This window comes from Plectropomus leopardus, chromosome 11, assembly GCF_026936395.1.
Source record: "Plectropomus leopardus strain MGB_pleo_1.0 chromosome 11, ASM2693639v1, whole genome shotgun sequence".
In the NCBI taxonomy this organism is placed as follows: Eukaryota; Metazoa; Chordata; class Actinopteri; order Perciformes; family Serranidae; genus Plectropomus; species Plectropomus leopardus.
The window spans coordinates 17,291,783-17,317,532 of record NC_142186.1 but is presented as its reverse complement, the minus strand read 5'-3'; the positions used below and the strand labels follow the sequence as shown (position 1 = coordinate 17,317,532).

At 39.0% G+C, this 25,750-nt stretch overlaps 4 protein-coding genes across 8 annotated transcripts; 2 read left to right on the top strand and 2 right to left on the bottom strand.

Annotated features, from left to right (window-relative positions):
- Positions 1-27: 27 nt before the first annotated feature.
- Positions 28-5,119, bottom strand: hsc70 (heat shock cognate 70). Its single transcript, XM_042490520.2, has 9 exons — positions 4,963-5,119; positions 3,338-3,542; positions 3,033-3,238; positions 2,382-2,534; positions 1,754-2,309; positions 1,413-1,615; positions 1,088-1,286; positions 740-972; positions 28-575 (listed from the first exon to the last, which is right to left on the bottom strand). Exons 2-9 carry the CDS (start codon positions 3,540-3,542, stop codon positions 357-359), a joined length of 1,974 nt encoding a protein of 657 aa, XP_042346454.1. The 5' UTR covers positions 4,963-5,119; the 3' UTR covers positions 28-356.
- A 1,113-nt stretch (positions 5,120-6,232) lies between these two features.
- On the bottom strand, positions 6,233-22,268 carry LOC121946100 (uncharacterized). Of its 2 annotated transcripts, XM_042490532.2 has the most exons (11): positions 22,143-22,265; positions 13,328-13,958; positions 11,817-12,002; positions 11,555-11,673; positions 10,771-10,874; positions 9,776-9,843; positions 9,497-9,643; positions 7,963-8,053; positions 7,688-7,854; positions 7,457-7,598; positions 6,233-7,369 (listed from the first exon to the last, which is right to left on the bottom strand). In XM_042490532.2, the coding sequence occupies exons 2-11, from the start codon at positions 13,536-13,538 to the stop codon at positions 7,201-7,203; spliced, it is 1,404 nt and encodes a 467-aa protein (XP_042346466.2). In that variant the 5' UTR covers positions 13,539-13,958; positions 22,143-22,265; the 3' UTR covers positions 6,233-7,200. The 2 variants fall into 2 exon arrangements, with proteins under 2 accessions (XP_042346466.2, XP_042346469.2); XM_042490535.2 differs by lacking the exon at positions 13,328-13,958 and having other exon boundaries at positions 22,143-22,268.
- Positions 16,835-21,332, top strand: LOC121946112 (uncharacterized). Of its 3 annotated transcripts, none has more exons than XM_042490551.2 (10): positions 16,835-16,988; positions 17,136-17,196; positions 17,280-17,648; positions 17,785-17,814; positions 17,958-18,005; positions 18,116-18,230; positions 18,725-18,799; positions 18,997-19,097; positions 19,226-20,458; positions 20,677-21,332. In XM_042490551.2, exons 2-8 carry the CDS (start codon positions 17,136-17,138, stop codon positions 19,055-19,057), a joined length of 759 nt encoding a protein of 252 aa, XP_042346485.2. In that variant the 5' UTR covers positions 16,835-16,988; the 3' UTR covers positions 19,058-19,097; positions 19,226-20,458; positions 20,677-21,332. The 3 variants fall into 3 exon arrangements, with proteins under 3 accessions (XP_042346485.2, XP_042346484.2, XP_042346483.2); XM_042490550.2 differs by having other exon boundaries at positions 16,836-16,988; positions 19,016-19,097; positions 20,709-21,332; XM_042490549.2 differs by having other exon boundaries at positions 16,836-16,988; positions 19,016-19,097.
- LOC121946115 (myeloid cell surface antigen CD33-like) lies at positions 22,235-24,905 on the top strand. Of its 2 annotated transcripts, none has more exons than XM_088084123.1 (4): positions 22,235-22,340; positions 23,548-23,589; positions 23,672-24,049; positions 24,250-24,905. In XM_088084123.1, exons 2-4 carry the CDS (start codon positions 23,550-23,552, stop codon positions 24,525-24,527), a joined length of 696 nt encoding a protein of 231 aa, XP_087940249.1. In that variant the 5' UTR covers positions 22,235-22,340; positions 23,548-23,549; the 3' UTR covers positions 24,528-24,905. The 2 variants fall into 2 exon arrangements, with proteins under 2 accessions (XP_087940249.1, XP_042346490.1); XM_042490556.2 differs by lacking the exon at positions 22,235-22,340 and adding an exon at positions 23,345-23,446.
- Positions 24,906-25,750: the final 845 nt, after the last annotated feature.

The window sequence follows — 25,750 nt, the reverse complement described above, 5'->3', positions numbered from 1 at the left end:
ACAAAAGACACAGTTAAAATTTGCAAATCAGAATCCCATTGTAATCTTTATTGATTTAATAAAGGAAGCCACAGATGAAAAAAGTTTTTTCTTTATTCTTCATGTAAATTATTGGTAGAGAGTGAAATAATAAGAGACAACAAGCAGGTGATTATGTCTCATGTCACAAATATCAGGTTTAGTTATTTAGATTTGTTAAATTTTGTAATCTTAAAAGTTTTGAACAAGCATAGCACAACATTTCAATTTTTTTAAAAAAGCCTATGATTTAATGTTTATTAGATGTGTATTCAGGGTAAGTAAATGGTTTATGGCAGTATGTTGGGATCTGGATAAAGACACTGTCAAGACAGAGTTTAGTCCACCTCCTCGATAGTTGGTCCAGAGGAGGCACCACCTCCAGCACCACCAGGGAAGCCACCAGGCATCCCTCCAGGCATCCCTCCAGGCATCCCTCCAGGCATCCCTCCCGGCATTCCTCCTGGCATACCCCCCTGATAAAGCTTGGAGATGATGGGGTTGCACACCTTCTCTAGCTCCTTCTGCTGGTGATCGTACTCATCCTTTTCTGCCATCTGGGTAACAGAAGAAACAAATAATTCATTATCACAGAGGAAGTGGGAAAATTGCTTCACAACATATTCACAATATAGGGTACCTCTCTGCTTTCACAATGTGAGCCAAAGAGGAACCTGTGTCTCTGGGCAACACCAATGCCTCAGTCAGCAGTGTTTTTTACCTGGTTCTTGTCCAGCCAGGCAATAACTTCGTTGCACTTGTCTACAATGATCTTTTTGTCCTCAGGGCTGATCTTGTCTTGGAGCTTCTCGTCCTCCACAGTGCTCTTCATGTTGAAGGCCAGAGACTCGAGAGAGTTCTTGGCTGTGACCTTGTCTCTCTGGACCTCGTCTTCAGCCCTGAACTGCTCAGCCTCTTGCACCATCCTCTCAATATCCTCCTTGCTCAATCGCCCTATGGGAAGATAAAATGCAAAGCTCTGTACCTCCTGTGCAACAATCATGCGTGGCATTTGATCAGCCGTTATGCTACATCAGCTCTTTATTAAGTATTTAATATGGTTACCTACCTTTATCATTGGTGATGGTGATCTTGTTCTCCTTTCCAGTGCTTTTGTCCACTGCAGACACATTGAGAATGCCATTGGCATCAATGTCAAAGGTCACCTCAATCTGCGGGACACCTCTGGGAGCAGGTGGAATACCGGTCAGCTCAAACTTGCCTAGGATATTATTGTCCTTGGTCATGGCTCTCTCACCTTCATAAACCTGAGAACAATTTATCAGATGAGATTCTGTTGTATCAGTGAACACTCTGAGGAGTAATTGTAATATACAGGGGCATTGGGGAGTGAACTGTCATTTGTCTAGAACTTTACTTCAAAGTTTTGCTACCTGAATAAGCACACCAGGTTGGTTGTCTGAATAGGTGGTGAAGGTCTGGGTTTGCTTGGTTGGAATAGTGGTGTTCCTTTTGATAAGGACAGTCATCACTCCTCCAGCAGTCTCAATTCCCAGGGACAGGGGCGTGACATCCAGCAGTAGCAGGTCCTGTACATTCTCAGACTTATCACCAGCCAAGATGGCTGCCTGAACAGCTGTGAAGAGTTTACAAATGCCATGATAAGAGAGCTTTAATATAAGAAGCTTCATCATATTAGAGTGACAGTTTCTCTACTAAAATAGTAAGATGACTAAGATATGAGTATCAAACTAAAAATTATGGAGATACTCACCTGCACCATAAGCCACAGCCTCATCAGGGTTGATGCTCTTATTAAGGTCACGACCATTGAAGAAGTCCTGCAGCAGCTTTTGAATCTTGGGGATACGTGTGGAACCACCCACCAGGACAATGTCATGGATCTGGGCCTTGTCCATCTTGGCATCCCTCAGGGACTTCTCCACGGGCTCGAGGGTTCCACGAAACAGGTCTGCATTGAGCTCCTCAAAACGGGCCCTGGTGATGGAAGTGTAGAAATCTACTCCCTCATAGAGGGAATCGATTTCAATGCTGGCCTGGGTGCTACTGGAGAGGGTGCGCTTGGCTCGCTCGCAAGCTGTGCGCAGACGACGCACAGCTCGCTTGTTGTTGTTGATTTCCTTTTTGAACTTGCGCTTGAACTCAGCAATGAAGTGGTTAACCATGCGGTTGTCAAAGTCCTCACCACCCAAGTGTGTGTCACCGGCTGTGGACTTCACCTCAAAGATGCCATCCTCAATAGTCAGGATCGACACATCAAAAGTACCACCTCCAAGGTCAAAGATGAGGACATTACGTTCACTGCCGACCTAAAACAAATGGGGGAAATTACTAACAAGAACATTAAATAGGAAATGGTTTGCCTTTTATTCATTAGTTACCTTTTTGTCCAGGCCATAAGCAATAGCTGCAGCAGTAGGCTCATTGATGATGCGCAGCACGTTAAGCCCAGCAATGGTTCCAGCATCTTTGGTGGCTTGACGCTGGGAGTCATTGAAGTAAGCAGGAACTGTGATAACTGCATTGTTCACAGGCTGTGAAGACAGTAAGAACTTGAGTCATTCAGGCTGTTCTCATGCACTGTTCGTATGTTTTTCTACAATTAGTAATGCACCAAAATTCATACATATCCCAAGTAGGAATTTGTGAACAACCCAACCCACCAACCCATTAATGGGTCCCAAAACACAGGACCTTTCTCAGGAAGATGGTATTTGGAACCATGCCAATTTTGAATCATTATTAGATATGTCCTCACCATGTTTATTTACCTAAAAGTAACCACAGTAACTGCACTTGCCTAAACCTAATCTCCATAACATTACAGTAGGTACGAAACTTTACGTTAAGTAAGTGACATCATTACGGGCTTCTAATTCACAGCATATCATACAAATCATTGTAGGTGATATGTTGAGTCAGTAAATGGCATTTGTGTGTTTAAGGCACATGTAGAAACTTGTGAAACACTCTTTACTCCATAAAATCGAACATAAAATTGAGCGTAGTGTTTTACACTCATTGTCATCTACCTTGCCAAGATAGGCCTCAGAGATCTCCTTCATCTTGATGAGAACCATGGAAGAAATCTCCTCCGCATAGAAGGTTTTCATCTCACCCTTGTATTCAACCTCCACCTTGGGTTTGGATGCATCATTCACAACCTTGAAGGGCCAGTGCTTCATGTCTGACTGCACCACAGTATCGTCAAACTTACGACCAATTAGACGCTTGGCATCTGAAGAAGATTCAGGAGAAAAAACAAGACGGAGTAAGTCATACGCTCATTTTGGATCAGTTTCTGAGTCTGGTTCCTTTTGGGGGTTGCAGTCCTTACCAAATACAGTGTTGGCTGGGTTCATGGCCACCTGGTTCTTGGCAGCATCTCCAATCAGTCTCTCTGTGTCTGTGAAGGCCACATAGCTGGGCGTGGTCCTGTTTCCTTGGTCATTGGCAATGATTTCCACTTTGCCATGCTGGAAGATGCCCACACAGGAATAAGTGGTGCCCAGATCAATGCCGACTGCTGGTCCTTTCGACATCTTGAATAGAAGAAAAAAGGTAAAATTAAAATTAATGTGTCAGTAATCACAGCTCTTTTTTTGGATAGTGATCCCGTATCATTAATGTAATGTATTGAGTAAAGGAGTTATACTCAGTTTGATGTTTATTATTGTGATTGTTTTGCACTGGGGCTTTCCTTCTAGTATTATTTATGCAATGTGTATACTAGGTGCACCCATGTATACCTTCTATAGGTGAATCTACAAAGGCATGCCTGTCCCTGTTACATAAGCCTAGATGGAAGGCCACATGAGGCTCAAAAAGTAGTGGAGTGGCATCTATGGCGTAGTAGCTTAAACCACCTACTGACACTGGAGACCAAACGACTTGACGATGTCACATACTGCCCTTTAATCCCTCTCCACACAGACTCTCTCCCCATTCCTCCCTCAGCGAGTCAGGCTGGTGAAATGTGATTTGATCCTGGAATAGTGATCAGTGTGTCTATTTTCCGACAGCTGGCTCCAAATAGCTGACAGTTACTATAAAAAGTATCAGTGTATCTACATGGCAATGAATGGAGGGTGGCTAAAAATTAACAGATCATTTATCAATAAAACAGAGGCCATGAAAACCAAAAATACACACAGAACTACAGCTTGGAGTTGCAGCGGTAATAAACATATTTGATTAGTGGGCAACTCAACAAAAGCCTCCTGTTAACACACTTCTTTGGGTTGTGCTTAGACAAAACCATTTGGCTGAGGGAGGAAATTTAACTTTTTTTAGAAGCAAATAAAACCACAAACACATATTCCACACAAATATTCCACTGAATTATAAAGCGCATAACCTTTGCATGCTTAACAGGTTAAAGAGGAAAGTTTTTTCATTTAATGTCCCAGAACTGTTTCAGCTAGAACAGACTATTGAGTTATAACTTGTTATCCAGTTGTGTAACTCACAGCTGAAAATGCTGACATGGTGCTGTTGCTTCACTGCCTGTCCATACACCCACATCTGACACTGCCACGTGCAGTTTTGAAAAAGAAAAAAAAGTTGGAACATGATGATAACAGTACTGTGGCCTGTGACAAAGTGATACACTCATAGTATATAGGCAATCTGCATTAGATCCTGTCTTAGCCATTCAATATAGTTACTGTTTCCTGTTCGAGGTGAATAGGCAAAATCTCATCCGACTGACACCATCGTTCTGACATGTTACTTAATAATAAAAATCATCCAAAGAGACATTTTGCTTGCTGTCACTGAAGCGTGTGGTTTTCCATAAGGATTCTGATTCAGCTTGTCATGCCATCATTCGACAGAAACCATGCAAGCCTCACTTATTTGGACATACTATACCTCTCACTTTTGGCAGTTAGGCTTTTAAAGCAGCGAGCAAGACAGACTTTGAAGCCAGGCTGAGAGCAATGCTTCTTATAGAGGGGTTACCTTGTGCTGTCAGACGTTCAAGGCTTGAGAGTTTACTGAGTTAGAGCGGTGCTTTGTTTTCGGCCAGCACACAACACTCCTCTCCAGCACTCCTTTCCCTGTCCTGGCAGGCGGACTAAGAGGACGAGTGTGTCAGCTCTGCGGTACATATAGAGCCCATCAGGGTGTCAGGTGACTCCACCAAGGAAAGTTCTAGGCCCTATTTCTGCTCATTGACTGGATTTCCTTGAATGAAAGCCTTACTAACTCTGTAGCCCTCTGCTTGCTACATGAAACAAACCAACAAAAAGTAAAGTGACAAATGTCAAATGATAGCTGTTTGATTTGCCCGAGCATGGACAACGTGTGCTATTGCCAACACTGCTTTGACATTGAACAGTACGTGGTACAGTATTTTTCAGAATACCTCCTAGCAATTGTGAAAATCTCTGTGTAGCCTTAAACCTCTTTATCATTAAAGGATACCAGTGTGCACTTTGTTTTAAACAGATGCTTGATTGTAAAAGACTTCAAATTGCAGAAGTTGATCCCCTTTGTAGTATGGGACCTGAAATAGGTAGATCACATTGTTAGCTTACTTTAGAGATACAAATTGTCAGCGGTAATCTGTTTTGTGGGGCAGCTGTGGCTCAGGATGTAGAGCAGATTGTCCAGTGTGTAGGATTTAGGGGCATCTACTGACAGAAATGAAATCTTCATAACAATAATAACAACAATCACATGAAAATAAGAGAATAAGAGTCTTTTTTAACCTTAAGAGTGAGCCATTTATATCTACATACCAAGCGAGAGTCAAACACTAGCTTTAGTTAGGACGATTCACATTTTCGCGTCGGACACCATAATTCTCCAATACACTGGGCACACAGCAGAAGTTTCAGGTTTGCAAGCTCACCACTAGATGCAACTAAATCCTACATGGTGGATCTTTAAATTGCAAGGTTGGAGGTTTGATCCCTGGCTTATCCATTTCTGTCCTTTTGTCCACGTTATAGTGCCTTTGAGCAATACACCGAACCTCAAGTGTGTGTGTGAATGCTTGAATTTGAGACAAAAATTTTGCTTGTATCAAGGTTCCAACACATTGTCATGGACAAAATTTAAAAACATTTCCATGACTTTTGCCTGGCATTTTTTCAAACATCAAATTCAAAGTCTATTCAAATATAAATTTAGCTAGCTAGCATACATAAAAGGAGAGACACAATGCAGGGAGAAAATGAAGGAATGTATGCGATAGTAAAAAAAAAAAAAAAACCCAAATCAGACATCAGTGCAAATTAGAGCTTTGATACATCAACAGCTACAGAATTTAAAAAAAAATCACAAAAAACAAAATTCTAGGACTGTTACAACACTTTCATTGATTTTTACTCATTCCATGACTTTTCCAGACCTGGAAAACATGAATGATTGAATTTGTATGACTTTTCCAGGTTTTCCATGATTGTTGGAACCCTGCTTTTATGTTAAGGTAGAAAACTACCATTAAAATGCAGTCAATTTACTGTGGTGGACAAAACCACAGTATATCTACTGTGGTCCTGTTTTATGTAAGGCATGTAAAAAAAAGAAACATTGATACTGTCAACACCAAATAGTAAACAATTTTCTGTTGTTTTATTGAGGTATCATTTTTAATGTTATTTATCTAGTGTTTGTGTTTCAGTCTATAATAATATACAACACAGTAAGTTTTCCTTCCCCTTACTGCACCGTCCCACTGCCAGAGCTCAAAACCTGGACGTCTATTCTTGTTACATAGGCCTCTCTGACACATACCCATCTGGCATTAAATATAACTGCCGTTCGTTACAGACACCACCTGTTGCGACACACCAGATCTTAGTGTTCACACACGCCTGTCGAGTAGTTGTTTTCATCTAGCTGTTGAGTATTGCATAACCCGGAAAGAAAAAAAAATCCTCCTAAAGTTTGGATTCCTATCTCCTGCCAAAATATTGACCTTTAAGTTTTTTCTATTATATTCATATAGCTGTTCAGGAGAGCGACCAAACAATAACTAACAGTTGGTGTTGGTCAACTGTCATATAATAAATACTTTACATTTATAACAAACAGCAGTTAAAAGTTAAGGTAAGCAGCCATATATATTTCCCTCAGAAATAAAAACTGAGATAAATAATATGTGCCATCAACATTCAATATAGGGACTGCCTATGTCCCTTGGTATAAATTACAGTTTCATTGTATTTTTTGACATGTAAATAGCAGCTGTCACTTTAAAACAAGTAAACTACGGAGTTGATAAAGAAAGTCCTCTCCTTTGCTCTTATGCGCTCTGCATTGTCCATTCACATAGTCCCAAGCACAGCGCTTGCAGTAGTTGAACAAATGGTGCTCAGCTTTCTTCAGCGTGCTGTTCAGGTCCAGTGTTCCCTGAAGGCTGCACAAAGAGGCAAAGGTTTAACCAACACATTTATTAACAAATACACAATACTTTTTGTGCTGAAATGTTCATATATTGAGCAACCTGCTGGTAAACTGGATGAGCTGCACGTCGTCTCGGCACCGCAGCAGAGACTCTCTGTTCTCTAACAGGATGGCTGCACAGATGAAGAGCTCAAAGGTGAAGTCAGTGTTGACTGCCTGTGGCTCTGACTCTAAACTGTCCTCTGCAAAGACATATCACAACATGAAAGTCAGGCATTCAACAGAGGCAACTAAACCACCACATTCAGCCCGATTGATTTATTCTGCATACCTGAGCTTTTTGTTTCACCTGTGCTGCAATTTTGTGCCAGCCTTTCCTGATAACGGGCTCGGTCTACTTGCTGGGAGATCAGCTCCAGGTGGTCGCAGCTAAGGATCTCAAACAAACGTAATGCGTCACTGTGTTCAAACTCCCTCTGGAAACCCAGCAGCAGCCACCTTCAAGGATGCACATCACATGCACACACACAAACATAAAATCATAAAGTCATACTCATAGGTAGATAGTAAAAATACAGAATGGATGAAAGATCGGCACAATTCTACCTGTGGCAGAAAGTGAAGCTCTCCATGCTGTCTGTGACCAAGTGAGCGTAAAGCTGAGGGTCCAGTTCCTTTAACAGAGCGGCCTCCAACTCTGAAAGACATTAAACACAATTTTGTCATTACACTGCAGAATATAATCTCATATATCGTCCACTTGACGACAAAAACATTCTAAATCGGTCCATGTATATTTTGTGTTTTAATATCTGTCAACGCTGTAGTTGAGGAGGAAACTATAAAAGAGGGATAGGTCATTGCATCAGTGATATCATTTGAATTTTGCATTAGCAAGTCCCACCATAACCCATCATATCTGTGTTTTCCTTTTTATTAAGATTATTTTTTGGCTTTTGCCTTTATTGTAGAGGACATCTGAAGAATAAAAGGGTACAGAGAGGGGGGGATGACACCCAGCAAAGGACTGCAGGTTGGAACTGATCCCGCAGACACTGTGGCAATGACAACCTTGTTACACCCGCTGTATCAGGTGAGCTGCTGGGCGACCTGTGTTTCACTTTTGACGGAAAAATGCTTCCCCCAAATATATCTGTGTTGCTCTATATAGTTTCCTTGATAGCTGACGGGAAGTAAGCAGGGACCAAAGCTGCTGCCCTAGCAACAGTATACCAAACAGTATAAAGACCTGCTGTTGTTGTCTGAATGTCGAATTATCAAACTTCTCCTGATAATAAATTCAAAGACTTGACAGATTCAGAAACATGTACCTGCTAGATATCTGAATTAATCTGTCAAATACACAGGATGAGAAAACCCCAAACACTTGCACATTAACAATAAATAAGGAAGATACTAAAGTACTGCAGCCTACTTAAGCACAGTTTTGAGGTACTTGTACTTGAGCATTTCCTTCAGAGGAAAATATTATAATGTTTACAACACTACATTTATCTGACAGCTTTAGTTACTTCACAGATTCAGATAAAGACACAAAATATAATCAACAAATAAATTATGATATTATTATATCAATAACACTTTACTCTCAGAAGGAAATTCAGGAGCTACACAGCAGTATATAAAGTAATACATATACATTTTTCTATAAATAATTTAAAATAAGCTCCACCTTTGCCAGCTGCAACATTAAAGTGATGAACAAATAAATGCATAATTAACTATAATAATGTATGTTATACTTTGAAATGGGCCATTCTGCATAATGACTACTTTTGGTAAATTAAGTATATTTTGATTCTTACACTTTTGTACTTTTACTCAAGTAAGATTTTAAATGCATGATTTCACTTGTAACAGAGTGTTTCTACACTGGGTATTGCAACTTCTACTCAAGTAAAAGATCTGAGTACTTCTTCCACTAATGTATACATTATATACTACATGACAGATTAGAACTACTACTGAGAGAAGTTTCAATATTCTTGCTCTACCACTAGAGGTCCTGAGTCTTTCTTTGCAATCACATTTAGGAGCAAATCTCATTTCACAACATATATATCCTGGAGACATAACATTTATTTACACAAATGACTGCATTTGTTTTTGGTAATCCCACCTATTTTCCTGTGCAGACCATCAGCCCTGAAGTCCTTGGAAAACTTCTCCATGTAGCAGGAGAAACTCCAGAAAGTGTCGACCTCAGAGTCGAGAACCTCCAGGAACCGACTGCACAGGTCATTCATTCCTTGGGCATAACTGACCTCTGGATCAACAAACGAGACGTGAGAAGCACAAACAACAAACAGTGTCTTTAACTGCACAGCACACAGCCTCTGTTGTTGTCTGATCTTGTCAGTGTCAATAAACCTGAGGTGTGCTTGCTCTTGTAGTTTACCTGGATGGAAAGCAGCGTAAGTGATGAGGATATCTCGTAACACCAGTAGATTGCCTGAACCTTCACCCCTGAACACACATGAGTGAAACAGTTAGTTGAACACTGCAGAAACATCTTTGATGTGCACTGTGGAGTTAACAGCTTTCTGAAGCCTCTGTAGCAGGACACGCACTCTTGCTTTGCCTGGAGGCCACTTTTGCAAAATGACAGGAAGCTGGGGGCCAGTTTCGAGAATTTGAGGATATTCAGGGCTTACAGGCGGGTCTGGGGGATCCTGATCTAGCACTTTTTGAAAAACAAACTCTATTTTAATGCATTTTCCTATGCACTCTGCATCTTATTTACATTCAAAGTCCAAAAAAAAAAAAAAAAAAGTATTCTCACGGCTCTATAATTATGAGAATTATCCACAGAAACATAGAATATAATCACAGTTGTTCTCTCATTTTTATAGTGTAGGTAACAACGTTTTTTTTCCTTAGAAAAATACAAAATTAGTTTAGTTTACTTCTGTGACTTTTATTCTTTAATATACTTTAATATACTCTAGACTTAATAATTTTGAACTGAATATCAAAAGTCTCTCTGTTATAGGTAGAAAATGCTGATCGCCTGTAAACAGCTGGTTGTAAATTTCAAGCATTAGGAATCACATCTTAATCCAAAAGGAAACGAAGTATGAGAGACCCACATAACTATGTGCTGTGCTTAATGTAGCATGATTCCTCTTGTAAACATTAAAAGGTTGATGTAGCCTTATGAGTTAATTGTGTCGGTATTATAATCTTTTAGCAATATTTGTTGACCACATATTGCTTTTTTTCCCTCTTCAGCTCAACTGATGTGAGCAGAGTGTCTTTTATAGTTCCCTAAAACTAAATGTCTGAATGTTTTCTCTCACAAAGTTTGTCAGTGGCGAGCAATCAAGTTTCCACAAAATTTCTCAAGTGAAGCAAAAAAACCCAACAACGACATAATGGTTAGATATCACTCACTGGTAATAGCTGAGGTCTCTATTAGTTCTTGGCACATCCTTGTCAATGATTCGTGTTGCTTCCCGCAGCTCCTCTTGGTCAAATGTAACCCGTTCAAACAGTATCTGACAACAAGAAGGACATTTTTTAATTTTATTTTAAATAAATACAAAATACAAACATTTAAAGTTGATTGTCGCTTCCCTAAGCCAAAAAAATAAAAATAAAAATACTGTACTTCTTCCCCAGAGCTTAAAATATACTTGAAATGCCTGTTTTTGCACCACCTCCTCCCCTCTCATTAATAACAAACAGTCCCTAAGGGAAAACTCCCCCAAGAATTTTTAACAGGGGAAAATAAACAAAAACAGTGATGTCAATATATTTGAATACACTTGTTCTTGCACTAGAAATGGAATATGGGCTGTAAACTAGTCTCAATTCATTCTGTTGAAGCTGCATCACTATCTGAATGCACAAATCTTTCAGCGGTTCCTAAATGCAAACATTCTCACATGTGCTTAACCCTTGAGTGAGTACAGAGAGATCGAATTATACCATTTGTAAATAAGCCATGTAATATTTGTTTAGCATAATTAGATCCTGTTGTGTAATATCCCTAAACACTCTTTACTTCTCTCCTCCCACTTCAAACACCACTACAGAACAAAGAAAAAATATTTAACGGAACTACAGGAATCTAAAGCAGAAATGTATTGAATATTAGAAAAGAAGTGCATATGAAGTTGAAAAAATAAAATTCAAATAGATGGAATTATACTGACATATGTTTAAGTCAACTAACCTGCGCCTGAAGCTCCAAGAAAGCCAGTCTGTCTCTGACTTCTTCAGACCGGTCCTGGGTCTGCTGCTGGGTCTGTGCCTGCCTCTGGTCAAAGTACCTGACTGCTGCAACCAGCTCAGCTGGAATGGAGTTCGGATCATGTGATCAGACATTTTCAAAAGAGAAAGTGGGGCAGAAAAAGAGAAAAACAAGAATAAAAGGCTGAAATATTTGAGAGCTATATGAATTCTTTCATTGTGTTGGTGCATGTTTGGGCTTTTACCGTCAGTGCCGTTGAGGTGCATCCGCACAGCTGAAGGAAGGAAATGCTGCCACTTTCTCTTCATGACCTGGTAACGTACGACCATCTGCTCCTGCAGCAGGGAGCGCTCTAAAGCTGTGGAGCTGCACGGGTACATCCCAAACAGGAAACGCCACACCAGGCCACGCTCAGAGGGACACACGCCACCTGGACAAAGATTGAGAACCTTTCAATCATTTAAAATCTTTAATGTAAATCACTGACTAGTGTATTCAAACCAAGAGGTTTCTTGAGCTTTTATCAGTCAGTCAAACCAATGTCCACGAGACTAGCATGAACCTTGAACAAATTACATGCAAGAATTAGAGATTTTCATTTGAGAAAAGAGAATCTTTGGATTTGCTGATCCAAATTTGTTGAACTTTACCCTGCTTTCATCAGGATTTGAGAAGTCTTATGTAATGTGTTTCTCTGCAGGTTCTTTAATCTTTGGTTTCCATGTTTCCATGTTGGAATGGAATGTGCATAAAGGTCAAAAGGTCAAAGAAAAGGAGGGTGAGTTTCCACATTCCTGCTCATATGTCAGATTCAGAGTGCTCCTTTGTGTAGATGTTTGTTGTCCTGTGCCTGTTGTCTAATGAGTATGCCAAGATCGTACCAGGACCAGCTGAGTGATGGTCTGTGTTTGGGGGCTGGTTTAACATATTCACACACTAATCCAGGTGTATTCTCATTAGAGTAAGCTACTGCTCCCTAAACAGCAAGTCACACTTCACTGAATGTTTTTGTCAGGCTGCTGAATCTCATGTGATTTTATTCTGCTTCTTTGAAATCTTACCAACCGTGAATGGTGTATGTTGTTTTATCACTGTAGTCACGCTGGAGTTCTTCGCTCGAGGGAGTCAGATGTACAATGCAATGTTAGATTTTAGAGAGTGGTTTGACTGTAGCCCAGCTAATGCCTTGAAGCAAAGCATCACTTGACTCCCTCTTAGTGTGCAGGAATGGCCTATGATGCATCTGCATTCATTGATGCTTCTGGACACATCAGATAATAAAAATCCTTGTTGAAGAATTTAGTGTAATGGCAAAACACTGCATGTGTGGACATTGTTATAGAAACTAAAACCACATGTTGACTATGAAAAGTGTATGAAAGAAAAACAAATGGAAATGCATAAAAGATATCAATTTTGCTGATTAGTCCTCATCGTGACAATGGTCAATGTGAAAAACAATATAGATAATATCATTATATAACTGTACACCAAGCACTTAACATGTCACACCACACTGTATTGATACAGAAATACGAATAATCTTTCTAACATGAATTTCACTGGATTAGCAATTTCTAAATGGGCATTAAAGGATTATGTGAGATTTCGGTTTGGCCTGTTTTGACCTCATAATCATTAGTTTCTTTTGCAAATTCAAACTGAGACACTGATAAATACTTAAAAGTTTGTCTCTTAAATGATATGTAAATTCAAGGTAGATAGATAGATAGACAGACAGCTAGATAGAAATACCGTTTTTGAAAATATGCATCCTCAGTCTTGACTCGTCCACCCTCCCCTCAGCGTCCATGACTCCAGGTAAAGTGAGACGTGCTGCGGACAGAGTGGGAGAGCTGACCGCTGCTACTCTGCTCCGGCAGCGGACATCTGCCTGCTGACTGACCGATGAGCTCGTCTCCTCTCCCGCTGTGTCCCGCGGAATCCCGTGTCTCAGATCCTCCATCTATGCCTGCACTCGCGGTCACACCACGCGCGGACAGGTGACGGAGCAGTGCTTTTTGCATCCACAGACCCTTTAACGCACTGTCATCCTCCTGCAGAGTAAGCGACTGTTCCCCAAACAGCGCGTCTCTTCCCAGCAATCCGAAACCAACCAGGACAGGACTGACTTGTGCCAACAGGAGCCGACTGGTTCAAGATCACAAAACTTGTTGCATGAGTTTCAGCGAATCACTTCAAGCACCGTGGAGTCTCATTTGGCCATCCGGAAGTCATATGACTGCACCTTGAGATCCGAGTTTGGCCCACATTCCAGGTGGACTGCAAGTGCCAAAGTTCACATGGGAGTTGTGAGCATGTCTCACTCCACCTAGTGGTCTCCCTTAGCTGCATCAAGCACCAGCAAATGCATCCCATCAGCAGCCTTGACAATGACAAAACATATCCAATATGAGACATGATTCTCCGTTTAGATGCAGTTGTTCCTTAAATAAGCTTAACTCTGGGGGTAATTGACTGAGTCCCTTCAAAAACATGGGCAGAAGGCAATAAGCCTTAAGAAGAAATTACCCACAAAAAAGCAAGAAATTAGTAAAACGTATAAGAAAAATACCTGAAAAACCCCAAAACAAACAAATAAAAAAATACAAAAACACAGGAAAAAATAAATAAATAAAAAAAGCAAGGAAATTACTTGAAAAAAGGTGCTTAAAATGGTAATAATTCTGTAAACATTTAATTGCAATAATTCTAAAGATAGTCCTCTTGACATTATAACCTGCACCTTATAAAATCATGATCATTTTCTAAATCTGAAAAAAATTCTTGCAATTTGCGGTACATTTCTTGTCAAGTTGCTCATTGCCTTTTCCTCCAAGAAATCAAACCAATTTTATCAGGGTTCACAGGTTTAAAAACTTGTGAAAGGTGTGTGAATGCGCTCACGAAAAGTGATGACAATCCAGGTTTTAAAAGGTTAATTGGAGAAACATGTTAATAATAGACCTAGCCTACTTGCTGCTTGTCCAAGTTACTTCACCCATGTACGTGGGCATGTTTTAATGTAATTTCCATATCTCCATGGATGGATCCTTAAATGGGCTGACCATGCACATGCCAAGGGGCCCAAAGTGTCAGCAACCTACCTGGCCTTCATCAGCTATCAAAATATCACTCACATCACCAGGAAGAGCCTGAAAATGACCAATATTTCTAGAAAAAAGACCACAAAGAGACGTAAAGTAAGTGCAAAGAGCCACAAAACAACTCCAAAGAGACAAGAAACAGCACAGCACAAAGAGAAAATGACCACAAAGCAACATACAATGATCAAAAAGACACAAAATTAGCTCAGTGAGACACAAAATTAGCTCAAGACAGAAAAATCCATCAGAGTCCCAAATGACAACTAAAAGACCCAAAACCACAGACATTAAACGACTTCAAAGAGACAGAACAGCAAAAAAAGACAAGATAAAACCTCAATAAGACACAAAGTTATCTAAAAGATGCACAACACTAACACAGTGAGACAGAAAATTTTCTCATCAAGACACAAAATTCAGTCAGAATCCCAAACCACTACAAAAGACACCAAATTATCTCAAAGAGACATAAATTTGCCCCAATCAGTCACCAAATTACTTCAAAGTGACCCAAATGACTAAAAAAGATACAAAACAACCACAAGGAGACACTAAATGACTATGACCAAAAAGCAGCATTTTGCTGATGGAACAAAACAAGACACAAAAAAACAGCCTAATAGTGAGTTAAAAAAGTTTTTAAGACTGATTTCATAAATTGTGTGGGTACTATATAACAGATGGCAGCTGAACAGGTTAATATTGTGGCAGCGCAGTTCATGGCCTCCTGAATGTGAACTGAAGGTCTAATGGCAGAGGGTTTTATTTGTGCAGAAAAAAAGAGCATTGAGGCAAATTTGTGATTTTGAGCTAAACTGACTTGACTAAGTTTTATAGCTGCTGTTGAAAACTGCCATTGTGTGTATTTAAAGGGTTACTGATCACTATAATCTTCGCTACTGCCCATACTGGCTGCAAAGTCTTACTGTGATTAAACTGAAGTAATGGGGGCAAAATCCACAGTCTGAAAAAAACTCACTCTAAAGTTCAGCTGAAGCTAAGAAGTCTTAAGATAAAGAAAGTGGGTATCTGCCTTTTTAATATGAGATTCCCTATATGTGTTTTTTTAAATGGCATAGGCCTACTATACTAAGATTTTTTAAAGACAGTTTTTTGATATATTACACTCTGACTTTTTAATAAGATACTATACTTTTATATTTTGTGCCTAATTGTTGGCGACCTGTGCTCTTGCTCAGCAGCTCAACACCACACGTCAAAATATTCATGTTTAATTTTAAACCTTTGTCAGAATGAACATGCTACACATCATAAGCTTGTTTAGATTCTCCATTATTTAATCGTTCAGTTCATTTCATAAAAAAACATGAGCACCAAACATAGAAAGTTGCTGACTCCCTGACATTAATGCTACATAAGCAGTCCTAAGGTCCAAATATGTGTCCATCGCTTGATTATCTACATTTCTTTAGGCCTAAATGGTCTACTTATCAAAATAATGAAGTGTTTTGTATCAAAAAAAAAATTAATCCAAGTTGTGAATGTTGTTGTGTGAAGTCAGTTGCTGACTGGGCATGCTAATTTTGTTCATTAAATGGACTGAGGTTCAACATTTTCTTACCTTCCTGCACAGTGCTGCTGGGTGCACTTGTTTTTGTTACTTTGCTGGCTAATAAATAAGTGTCCCTGAGCTTTTCTGTATGTGTTTTTTCAGCATTTTTCAAGAAACGGGCATTGTCACATATCCTTGAGGCCACCATGCTATAACTGTGAAGGCCTTTTTGTATGATACGGTAGCAGCCATTATGTAATATTTGGAGTACAATACTGATAGACATCAATAGGAAGCTAAGAATCCCCTGTTTGTATAAAGATATTTAATGGACTAGCCTCTATTAGTCTTGCGTGACACCAATGTCTGTGTTAACCTATAGACTTCTTCTGTATTTTCACACCTCTGAGTTATTGTTTTGAGTGTAAAATTAACTGTTGGGGTTTTACATGGAGGTGTAAAAATACACGTAGGGATCAAGTTAACAAAAAATAAACTTAATCTTCAAATTAACATCCAAGCACGTTGTACAGTATTTTAAATTGATATGACAGGCTCACTCTACAACAGTTGCAGTGTTTGCCCTGAAGATTCTTGATGCATATATGTGTTACATTTCCTCCCAAACTCATTTAGAAAGGCATATATGTTCAGTTCATTTCTTGTCTCAACTTCCTTTTTTTCAAGCCTCACTGCAACAGGAAACACACCCAACAATGTCCCAGCAATTTTAAGATCTAATACATATTGACAAAGCACAACAAAGCTCTACAGCCTCCTCTGAGTCCCTCTCACAGTGAGTATTTACTTTACACAGAATACAGTCAGTTTAACTCCAGGACTTTGTAGTATGAAGGCTACCAGATGTGATAGATACCTCTGTAAAAGTGAGTTACCTCTCTTGAGTTCAGGATTATAACCTCAGGATGTTTTCTTGGTTCAGATGAAGCTGCCGGACCTGATTGATCTAAGTTTCATATTGATCCTTGCCTCTAAATCAAATGGTGGGTGACATAATACGTTGTGTTTGCTATTAATTTGAAGTATGAAGTAATGAACATAAATTCTGCTTTGATTTTGAACACAGGTCAAGACTGGAAAATTAATGTACGCAAAAATATTGATGCAAGACTTGACGGAAACGTGACCATATCGTGTAATTTCACCTATCCGGACCAGTACGGCACTGATGTTAAAGTTTTCTGGAAAAAGCGTGTGCTAAGTTCCTTCGATACCAATGACAAGGACAAAAATGCATTCATTTATCACCCGAATAATTCATTTGTACTTGAGAACTACAGAGGAAAGACTGAGCTTGTTGGAGACGCATCTGGTAAAGACTGTTCCCTCCTGATCAAAGGAATCATGAATAGTGACCGAGATATCTACGTTAGAATTATGGTAAAGGATGAAAATTACAGTTTCATAAACGACCTTGTCCTCATTGATGTGTCTGGTAAGAATTCATTAGAACATTTTAATTATGATTCAAATAATTTATAATTTAGGTAATACATTATTTATATGGGCCCATTAAAGGTGTATATAAATAAATGGAAATTGAATCATTACTTTACATGATTCCTCCACAGGTGTTACACCAGTCAAGATAAACAAGTCAGGTAACTTCTCAGGTTTTATGATCTCATTCAGGTTCATATAATTTGCTTCTGTATTCTTCAATTTGCTAGTAGGCTGTATATTATTTCTCCAATAATCTATAACAAATAAAGTAGATCAAAATGTCACTCTTTTTTTTTTAAAGGTATTGCTAACCAAACAGAAACACCATCCACCTTCGAAGCAACAACAAGTAGGTTCACAGAGTTCACTCAGGACAGTTTTTAGGGTTAAGATGAAACATTTATGTGTCAACTCTACTGAAAAGATCATTGTTCACAGCAATCATACTTTTCTCTACAGTTGATCCAACCCAGAAGCTTTCAACATCAAAGTATATGACCATCGTTGTTCCAGTTGCTGCACTGCTCATCACTGTTTTTGTCGCTGGAATTGTCTTTTATGTAAAACGCAAAAGGTAACTTCACTTTTAGCTTGTCTGTAAAGTGAGTGTTTGTTTCATGACCAATCCTTGTGATTTTCTTACATAAATCATGTGCAGACATTATAAAGGCCCCCTCCGTTTGCTTATAATTCTCTCGGATGTTTGACGTTCACTGTGCAGAAGGATGTGTGCAGTTTGATGTTAGAGGGATTTTTACACATTCATCTGCTGAAGGGAAATATTTCTCACCTTAATTCTGACTTAAAGATGGGTACATATAATTTTTTTGACTTTACAACTAGTTTGTAAGCCAGTTGTTTGATGTAGACTCAACAGATGTAATTTAAAAAAAAAAACAGCTTTTATTTGGAGGCATTTGTACAGTTTGTGGAAAACCAGACAAATAATCCAAAGCAGAGTATTTTCCTAGGTCATAAAACATATCTACAGGGGTTATTTAATTATATTTGTTTTAAATATCTTTTTAGACAGATGAGACACTTATATCTTTTGATGTTTTTTCACAGGTCACAATCTTTTACCAGGGAGGAATCTGGATACTATGCAAATTTTAGCCGAGCATCATCAAACCCAGCCAAAAGGTTTGTTTTATGCAACAATTTTGAATTAACAATTGAATAGAATTGTCTTTTTTTATCACTGTGTATCTGCATAAGCAATAGAGGAAGCAAAGTTTAATACTACAGTCATGAGGAAAGTAGTTATTCCACCACATCTGTGCGTGTGAATTGCAGACATAATGACACACTTCTGATCTCCTGTTTCTTAAATTAAACAGGTCTCTTTTGTCTTTTCAGACAAGCATCCTGCCAAAAACAAGAAAACAAAAAACTTCCTGATGTGAAGGCCATTGATGAACCTGTCTATGTTAACACTGAGGTACAAAAACCCCAATCAGTTGAATTTAATATACTGAGAAGATGGTAACTAAGACAGAAGAAAAGAATACAGTTATAAGTCTAAAACTCTACAGTAATCCTAACTAAACCCAACTTTTGTGTTTGCAGGTTCCTCTAGGTCAGATGGATCGAAGTATGGATCACACAGATAATATATATGCAAATGTGGATTATTCCAACTAGTAAAAAAGCTGCATCTTGAGAACCTCTCTGAGCTGAACTTCATCTTAAAACGCTTCCTCTGTGTTATGCTTTTTGGTGTTGCAAAACAAAAGTGGAAGAAAGAGTTAGCCCTGTGTTAGATTTGGGTTTCCTGGGGGAAAGTCCAATATTGTGTGACCCATCCACCACACCAGCCTGCCTTCTTACATGTACTTTCAGTCTTCATACTCTTCCCTTTTCACTCAGCACACTTGATCACAGCCTTCCTGATTGGGTGGATTATTCATGAACTGCTGCTACTTTTAAATATAGCCTACATACCAACACTGCATATGAACAGCCTGTACAACTTGCAAACTTCATATTTATATGATTTTCATGTTGCAGTATTAATGTTGTTTTTTTGGCCAAAACCATTGATAGTGTGCAACTGATTATTTCTCTTAACAGGGGCTTTAAATGTGAGTCTTAAGACATTTTTAGGCCTTTCACAAATGTGTCCTCCTTAAAACTGTGCACAACTGTGTGTGTGTACAACTTCACTTGTGTTTTTTTTTCTAGTCTTTCTCAAGATGTTTGCCAATTCACTTCCTGTGTCATCTTTGTTAGAGCTGAAACTTCTGTTTTTTCTTATTCAGTCTCTTGTTGAGAGATTAAATTATTAACAATGTGACATTTGGGATCGCCAGCAGTTCAATTGGGACTTAGTGAAGGTTGCCACTGTCATATGTTTTCTGCTTTAATTCTGTTGAGCAACAGTTGTATTCTGATAAGATTTTGCCAAAGACTGAGGGATTTTGACCTTGGTTGTATCATCATCACAGCAGAGAGTCTGTCGTCCTCCCACGGGTCGTTTCTCAGACTATTTATGTGTGGAATCAGTTTTTCATTAATCTGTATTTTCTCTTATGTGACAGACCAAACAAATGTGTATATATACTCTATGTATTAAGACCAGACACACCAAACCAAAGAAAAGAACCAGTGGCGATGAAGGCAGACTGTCGCCTTGTTGCACTTGAACACAACGCAAAGACTACAGCCAGTGGGTAACTAGGAAAACCATGTTGCTAGATGGCGTCAGGACGACTGATGTGGGCCCTTTCTACTTCAGGATCGAGATGCCACAATACAAAAGCTTCTCCTATAAAAGAAATGCAGTGTCCATTGATGTCATACGTGAGTATTATAGATGATTTTAATAATTTTAAGGTAGAATCATTGTATCATGGGGCATCCGGTGGCTTAGTGGATTAAGCAGGCGCCCCATCCCCTCATCCCCTCTCTCTCCCCCTTTCACACTGCTGATCTGTCCTATCTAATAAAGGCAAAAATGCCAAAAAAAAAAAAAATCATTGTATCATAAATCATGATGAGACTGATTTTAAACTGTTCAGGTGAGCCACAGCCTCCATCTCTGTCTGTGAAGGTGAATGATCAAGTAACAGCCTCCTGCTCCGTGTCCCACGCCTGCCCAGTGATTCCCCCTCAACTATCCTGGAGCCGCTCAGGAATCATCACCCGACGTTCAAAGAAGTTGAACGTGTGGATGTGGGAAACAGTGTCAACCCTGACTTTTCCCTTTTGACCTGCCAACGTCAACAAGCCGCTGAACTGCACAGTACAGTACAGAGGACGCAAGCAGGCGATGAGCTCCACGATTCTCAAGATATGATATAAGCCCATGTGCATGACCTAAATATCACCTTTTATTCGTTGGTAAATTAATTCATGCATCAAGAAGTTTCAAATCTGTAGTTAAATGTTTTACAACTCTAACATTTGTAAAAGTTTACTCTCCTTAGATATTGATATTTACTCTGATGTGGTATGATGACAGAAATATACTATTGGAACAAAGTTGAAAAAGTGAGTAAATTAACAAACACGATCAGTTTTAGTTAACACCTCACTGCACACTGTAATGCCTTTTGCTCTGACATTCCCACAATTAACTATTTACCATCTACTGTTTTGGTGTGTTTTAATGTTTAAGGTCTCTGTCAATGTGATTTTTTATATCTGTTTAACATTAAATATCATTTAAATGTCACTGCATTTTTGTGTCTTCATTGTTTTAATTAGACTACAGCCAGTGGGTAACTAGGAAAACCAAACAGCATGGATAAAAGATGCTAATTAGCCAGTTTGCACATTAACAACACCATCAAGTGTTGAAAAAAAAAAAAATATATATATATATATATATATATATATATATATATATATATATATATATATATATATAGTCAGTGAACAATATACATTTAGGAGCTGTTTCTGCTAAAGAGCTCAAAGGACAAAAAAAAAAGCAAAACAAAAATCTTACTTGATATTACAAGATTGCTTTGATCTCACTCCCTATTGACTTTCATCATTTGTTGCTTTCCTTAATTATTTTTTGTGCACCAAGATTAACTGCCAATCAGAGTGATTTAATTCATCAATGCAAAACAATTCATCATGCTGAATCAGCCAAAAAAACGAGCAAACAGCAAACATGGGTCAACAATGGCCTACGAGTGCCAACGATGTGAGAAACACCACTGAAACTAGGGTGACGGACATTCACTGCTGGCCTGAGAATGACCAACAAGCTTGGTGCGTCAGGGCCCTCACACTTTGTTCAACCACTCCAAAACTCTCATGCTGTAATGTTTACATCACTGAACTCCCATAGGTACATTTTATTCATAGAAGTAGATTTTTTTTGCTTTTAGGTTGCAAATTTACTAGAGTTTTTACTAAAACAGCAGTAATATATTTCACAGCTAAAAATAAAAATACTTCCTGTCATGTTTTCTCAAGCTCGTGTTTTTACTTGTTATCATTCTCCAGATTTATTTGCTTTTTTGTTACTCACCTCTCTTCTTGCTTCAGATCCCCACTTTCTGCACCTTGTGTGTTTCCTGCTTTTGTGATTGTCTGCCCTGCCCTGATGGGCTGCACCCGTGGCCAATTACCCCGCTTCCCTCGTGTATTTAATCTGTGTGCTCCCTGCTCCCTGTGCCAGCTCGTCCGTTGCAGCTTGTGTCAAGCATTCCAGCATTTTTTACGTAAAGTTAGTGTTCATGTTTTTTAGCAATTCACCCCTGTTTTTGATCTCATCTTTTGTCTGTCACTTTTAGGATTGTTTGCCTGTCTAACTGTGTACTGAAACCCTTTTTGTGAAGTTAAGACTTTTGGTTATCCTAATAAACACAAATTTGGGAATCCCAGAATAGCAAAGGAATGACCCCCCCTACTCTCCATATGAGCGGCTTGTTCTCCTTATCTTTGTTGTTTGGATTTGTTTGGTTGAGGCAGGAGTGGGATTTGTTATGATTGTGGTATGAATGTCAGGGTTAGCCAATCAGAGGCAGAGTAAGGCGGGCCATTCCTTCACCATGCTAGGATTTTCAAATGTGTCTTCTGGATTGTCTCCTGCACTTCAGTCAAACATTGCTGTGTACCAGTCTTGTCACTTCCTCTTTGTGAGATTTGAACTCGTTTGACTGCCCATCACATGACCCTTCAAACTGTGCCTGAGCAGTAAAGCTGTGAAATTTAGGAATGGAAATTCCCCCAGATTCAATTTCCTCAAAAGAAAATGTGGTTTGGTGGTATTTCCCTAAAAGAAAAAACAGACTGGCATAAAGCTAAATTTGCATGTGGTTGTGTTTTAAATAAATGTTGCAACTAGTCTCTCCTCCTTGTATAAATCTTTTCTATTGCAGACTGTGCTGACCTTTCGTTTGAAATAAGAAATATCTGACAACATGTGATGGTCTTTAAACACAACAGTCCTTTGTTGATTCATCTTTTTAATTCATCACATGTTTTTGAGACAAACTGTAGCATTTGTGCGTTACTGGAACTCAGTGTTCTGTGGAATCTCTTTGTTATCATTTGTTGGTGAAAAACAGTGACAGAAGTAAAATGTTAAACAGAGGACAAACAAAAAGAAAGTAATCACATATTGCAACAACATCCACCCCCAAGAGCTTCTGCTGTAGCTGTTTAAACACTGACTCACATCACAAGCTCCCTGCTTTGTAATACATTTGATAACAATAGCAATTCTGAAGGGTGAAGCTAGACTATAAATATGACATCCAAAGACATGGCATAAATCTCACTCTACTGTCAGTAAAGGTGTATTCAAACAGGCATTTAAAGGATTCAGAGGTGAGTGAAGTATAGATATATGTGCAAAAATACAACAGAGGTGTGGTTTTATATGTTTTTCATTGCTCCTTTTTACACTTAAACTATCGTTTCCTCATCAGCGATGGAGCTGAGGCGATGGGTCCCTTTTCTGTTGCTGCATGGTGAGTCTTAAATCCAACTGCTTTTGCATAAAATACTTCACCTTACAGATAATAATAAATTCATGCTCTTTCTTAATTTCAGTGATCCATGATGTCCAATCTTCTAGCAGCCAGTGGATTGCAAACGTACCAACAAAAATTCCTGTCCTGCATGGATCCTGTGTGGTTATTCCCTGCATCTACAATTACCCCAAGCCCATCTCCAAACAGCCCCTGAACAGGCGGACGGGTTACTGGATGAAAGGGAGAAAGGTTGTCTCAACCACTATCCCCAAATGGAAACTGCCTATGGAGTACAAAAAGCGAACCCAATTTTTGGGAGATTTGCAAGCACGCAACTGCACCATGTTGCTAGATGGCGTCAGGACGACTGATGTGGGCCCTTTCTACTTCAGGATCGAGATGCCACAATACAAAAGCTTCTCCTATAAAAGAAATGCAGTGTCCATTGATGTCATACGTGAGTATTATAGATGATTTTAATAATTTTAAGGTAGAATCATTGTATCATGGGGCGTCCGGTGGCTTAGTGGATTAAGCAGGCGCCCCATCCCCTCTCATCCCCTCTCTCTCCCCCTTTCACACTGCTGATCTGTCCTATCTAATAAAGGCAAAAATGCCAAAAAAAAAAAAAAAATCATTGTATCATAAACTGTTCAGGTGAGCCACAGCCTCCATCTCTGTCTGTGAAGGTGAATGATCAAGTAACAGCCTCCTGCTCCGTGTCCCACGCCTGCCCAGTGATTCCCCCTCAACTATCCTGGAGCCGCTCAGGAATCATCACCCGACGTTCAAAGAGGTTGAACGTGTGGATGTGGGAAACAATGTCAACCCTGACTTTTCCCTTTCGACCTGCCGACGTCAACAAGCCGCTGAACTGCACAGTACAGTACAGAGGACGCAAGCAGGCGATGAGCTCCACGATTCTCAAAATATGATATAAGCCCATGTGCATGACCTAAATATCACCTTTTATTCGTTGGTAAATTAATTCATGCATCAAGAAGTTTCAAATCTGTAGTTAAATGTTTTACGACTCTAACATTTGTAAAAGTTTACTCTCCTTAGATATTGATATTTACTCTGATGTGGCATGATGACAGAAATATACTATTGGAACAAAGGTGAAAAAGTGAGTAAATTAACAAACACGATCAGTTTTAGTTAACACCTCACTGCACACTGTAATGCCTTTTGCTCTGACATTCCCACAATTAGTTATTTACCATCTACTGTTTTGGTGTGTTTTAATGTTTAAGGTCTCTGTCAATGTGATTTTTTATGTCTGTTTAACATTAAATATCATTTAAATGTCACTGCATTTTTGTGTCTTCATTGTTTTAATTAATATCATTGTGTAAAAACAGGAGTGTAAGTTTGGGAAAGTTGACCCTTTTTAAGAACATCATACTCATTTAGGATATAATTTCAATGAACAAACCAGTTGTTTTGTAGAACTCCTTCACATTTTTCACATTCTAAAAAAAATCTCTTTCTCTGATTTTTTATTATTTGAATGCTAAAAAAAAGAGTTAAATTAGCTGTTAGCAAATAGCCTGTAAGCAGCTATATTTTGCTCTATGCTGTTTGTTTTGTTTAAATCATTTTTATACAGCAAAAAACAAAACTGCAGATACGGATGAAGGTGCCTCAGGGGCATTTTGTCCCTAACTACGAGTGGAGTGACTTGCTCCAGAACAACCCACCCAAAAATGATATTATTTTAAAGATTAAAAAGATGCTTGGGCTGTTAATGGAGGAGTACTGTATATCCCAAAGTGAATTTGTGTTTATAGTTCATGATCGTTTGAGGTCTGACGCTTGTGCCGTGGTGAGTGGTCAGTGTTAAACATGTGGCTGACGATCACTTCAGTAATCTTATCAATGAACACCTACCATGGTGACCAGCTTCCCCTTTTAACGTCCTGTCAGTTATTAAAATAAAGCCACACTAGAGTTTTTCCACATTGACCAGCACATTGTAATTTTCCTTTCAATACACTACAACTGTTTTGAGAGGCAAAATGCATTTGTGTTGATGCTTTTACAGCAGTGCACAAAAGGTCAAACCTTTACAGTTTAATTTAAGAGTCTGTGCTATTCAGCAGGAAGCCAGCATTTCAAAACATTTTGTATGAGTCATTCTGATAAAGAAATCATT

Excerpts from the sequence above, each read along its gene's own strand:
- hsc70 (XM_042490520.2), bottom strand. The coding sequence starts at position 3,542 with ATGTCGAAAGGACCAGCAGTCGGCATTGATCTGGGCACCACTTATTCC. Across the intron at positions 2,535-3,032 it reads CTGAGGCCTATCTTGGCAAG|CCTGTGAACAATGCAGTTAT; the intron begins GTAGATGACAAT and ends CTGTCTTCACAG. Across the intron at positions 576-739 it reads CCTGGCTGGACAAGAACCAG|ATGGCAGAAAAGGATGAGTA; the intron begins GTAAAAAACACT and ends TCTGTTACCCAG.
- LOC121946100 (XM_042490532.2), bottom strand. The coding sequence starts at position 13,538 with ATGGAGGATCTGAGACACGGGATTCCGCGGGACACAGCGGGAGAGGAG. Across the intron at positions 9,644-9,775 it reads TTACGCTGCTTTCCATCCAG|AGGTCAGTTATGCCCAAGGA; the intron begins GTAAACTACAAG and ends TTGTTGATCCAG. Across the intron at positions 7,855-7,962 it reads AGCTTCACTTTCTGCCACAG|GTGGCTGCTGCTGGGTTTCC; the intron begins GTAGAATTGTGC and ends GCATCCTTGAAG.
- LOC121946112 (XM_042490550.2), top strand. The coding sequence starts at position 17,136 with ATGAAGCTGCCGGACCTGATTGATCTAAGTTTCATATTGATCCTTGCC. Across the intron at positions 18,006-18,115 it reads CACCTTCGAAGCAACAACAA|TTGATCCAACCCAGAAGCTT; the intron begins GTAGGTTCACAG and ends TTTTCTCTACAG. Across the intron at positions 18,800-19,015 it reads TCATCAAACCCAGCCAAAAG|ACAAGCATCCTGCCAAAAAC; the intron begins GTTTGTTTTATG and ends TTGTCTTTTCAG.
- LOC121946115 (XM_088084123.1), top strand. The coding sequence starts at position 23,550 with ATGGAGCTGAGGCGATGGGTCCCTTTTCTGTTGCTGCATG. Across the intron at positions 23,590-23,671 it reads CCCTTTTCTGTTGCTGCATG|TGATCCATGATGTCCAATCT; the intron begins GTGAGTCTTAAA and ends TCTTAATTTCAG. Across the intron at positions 24,050-24,249 it reads AGTGTCCATTGATGTCATAC|GTGAGCCACAGCCTCCATCT; the intron begins GTGAGTATTATA and ends TAAACTGTTCAG.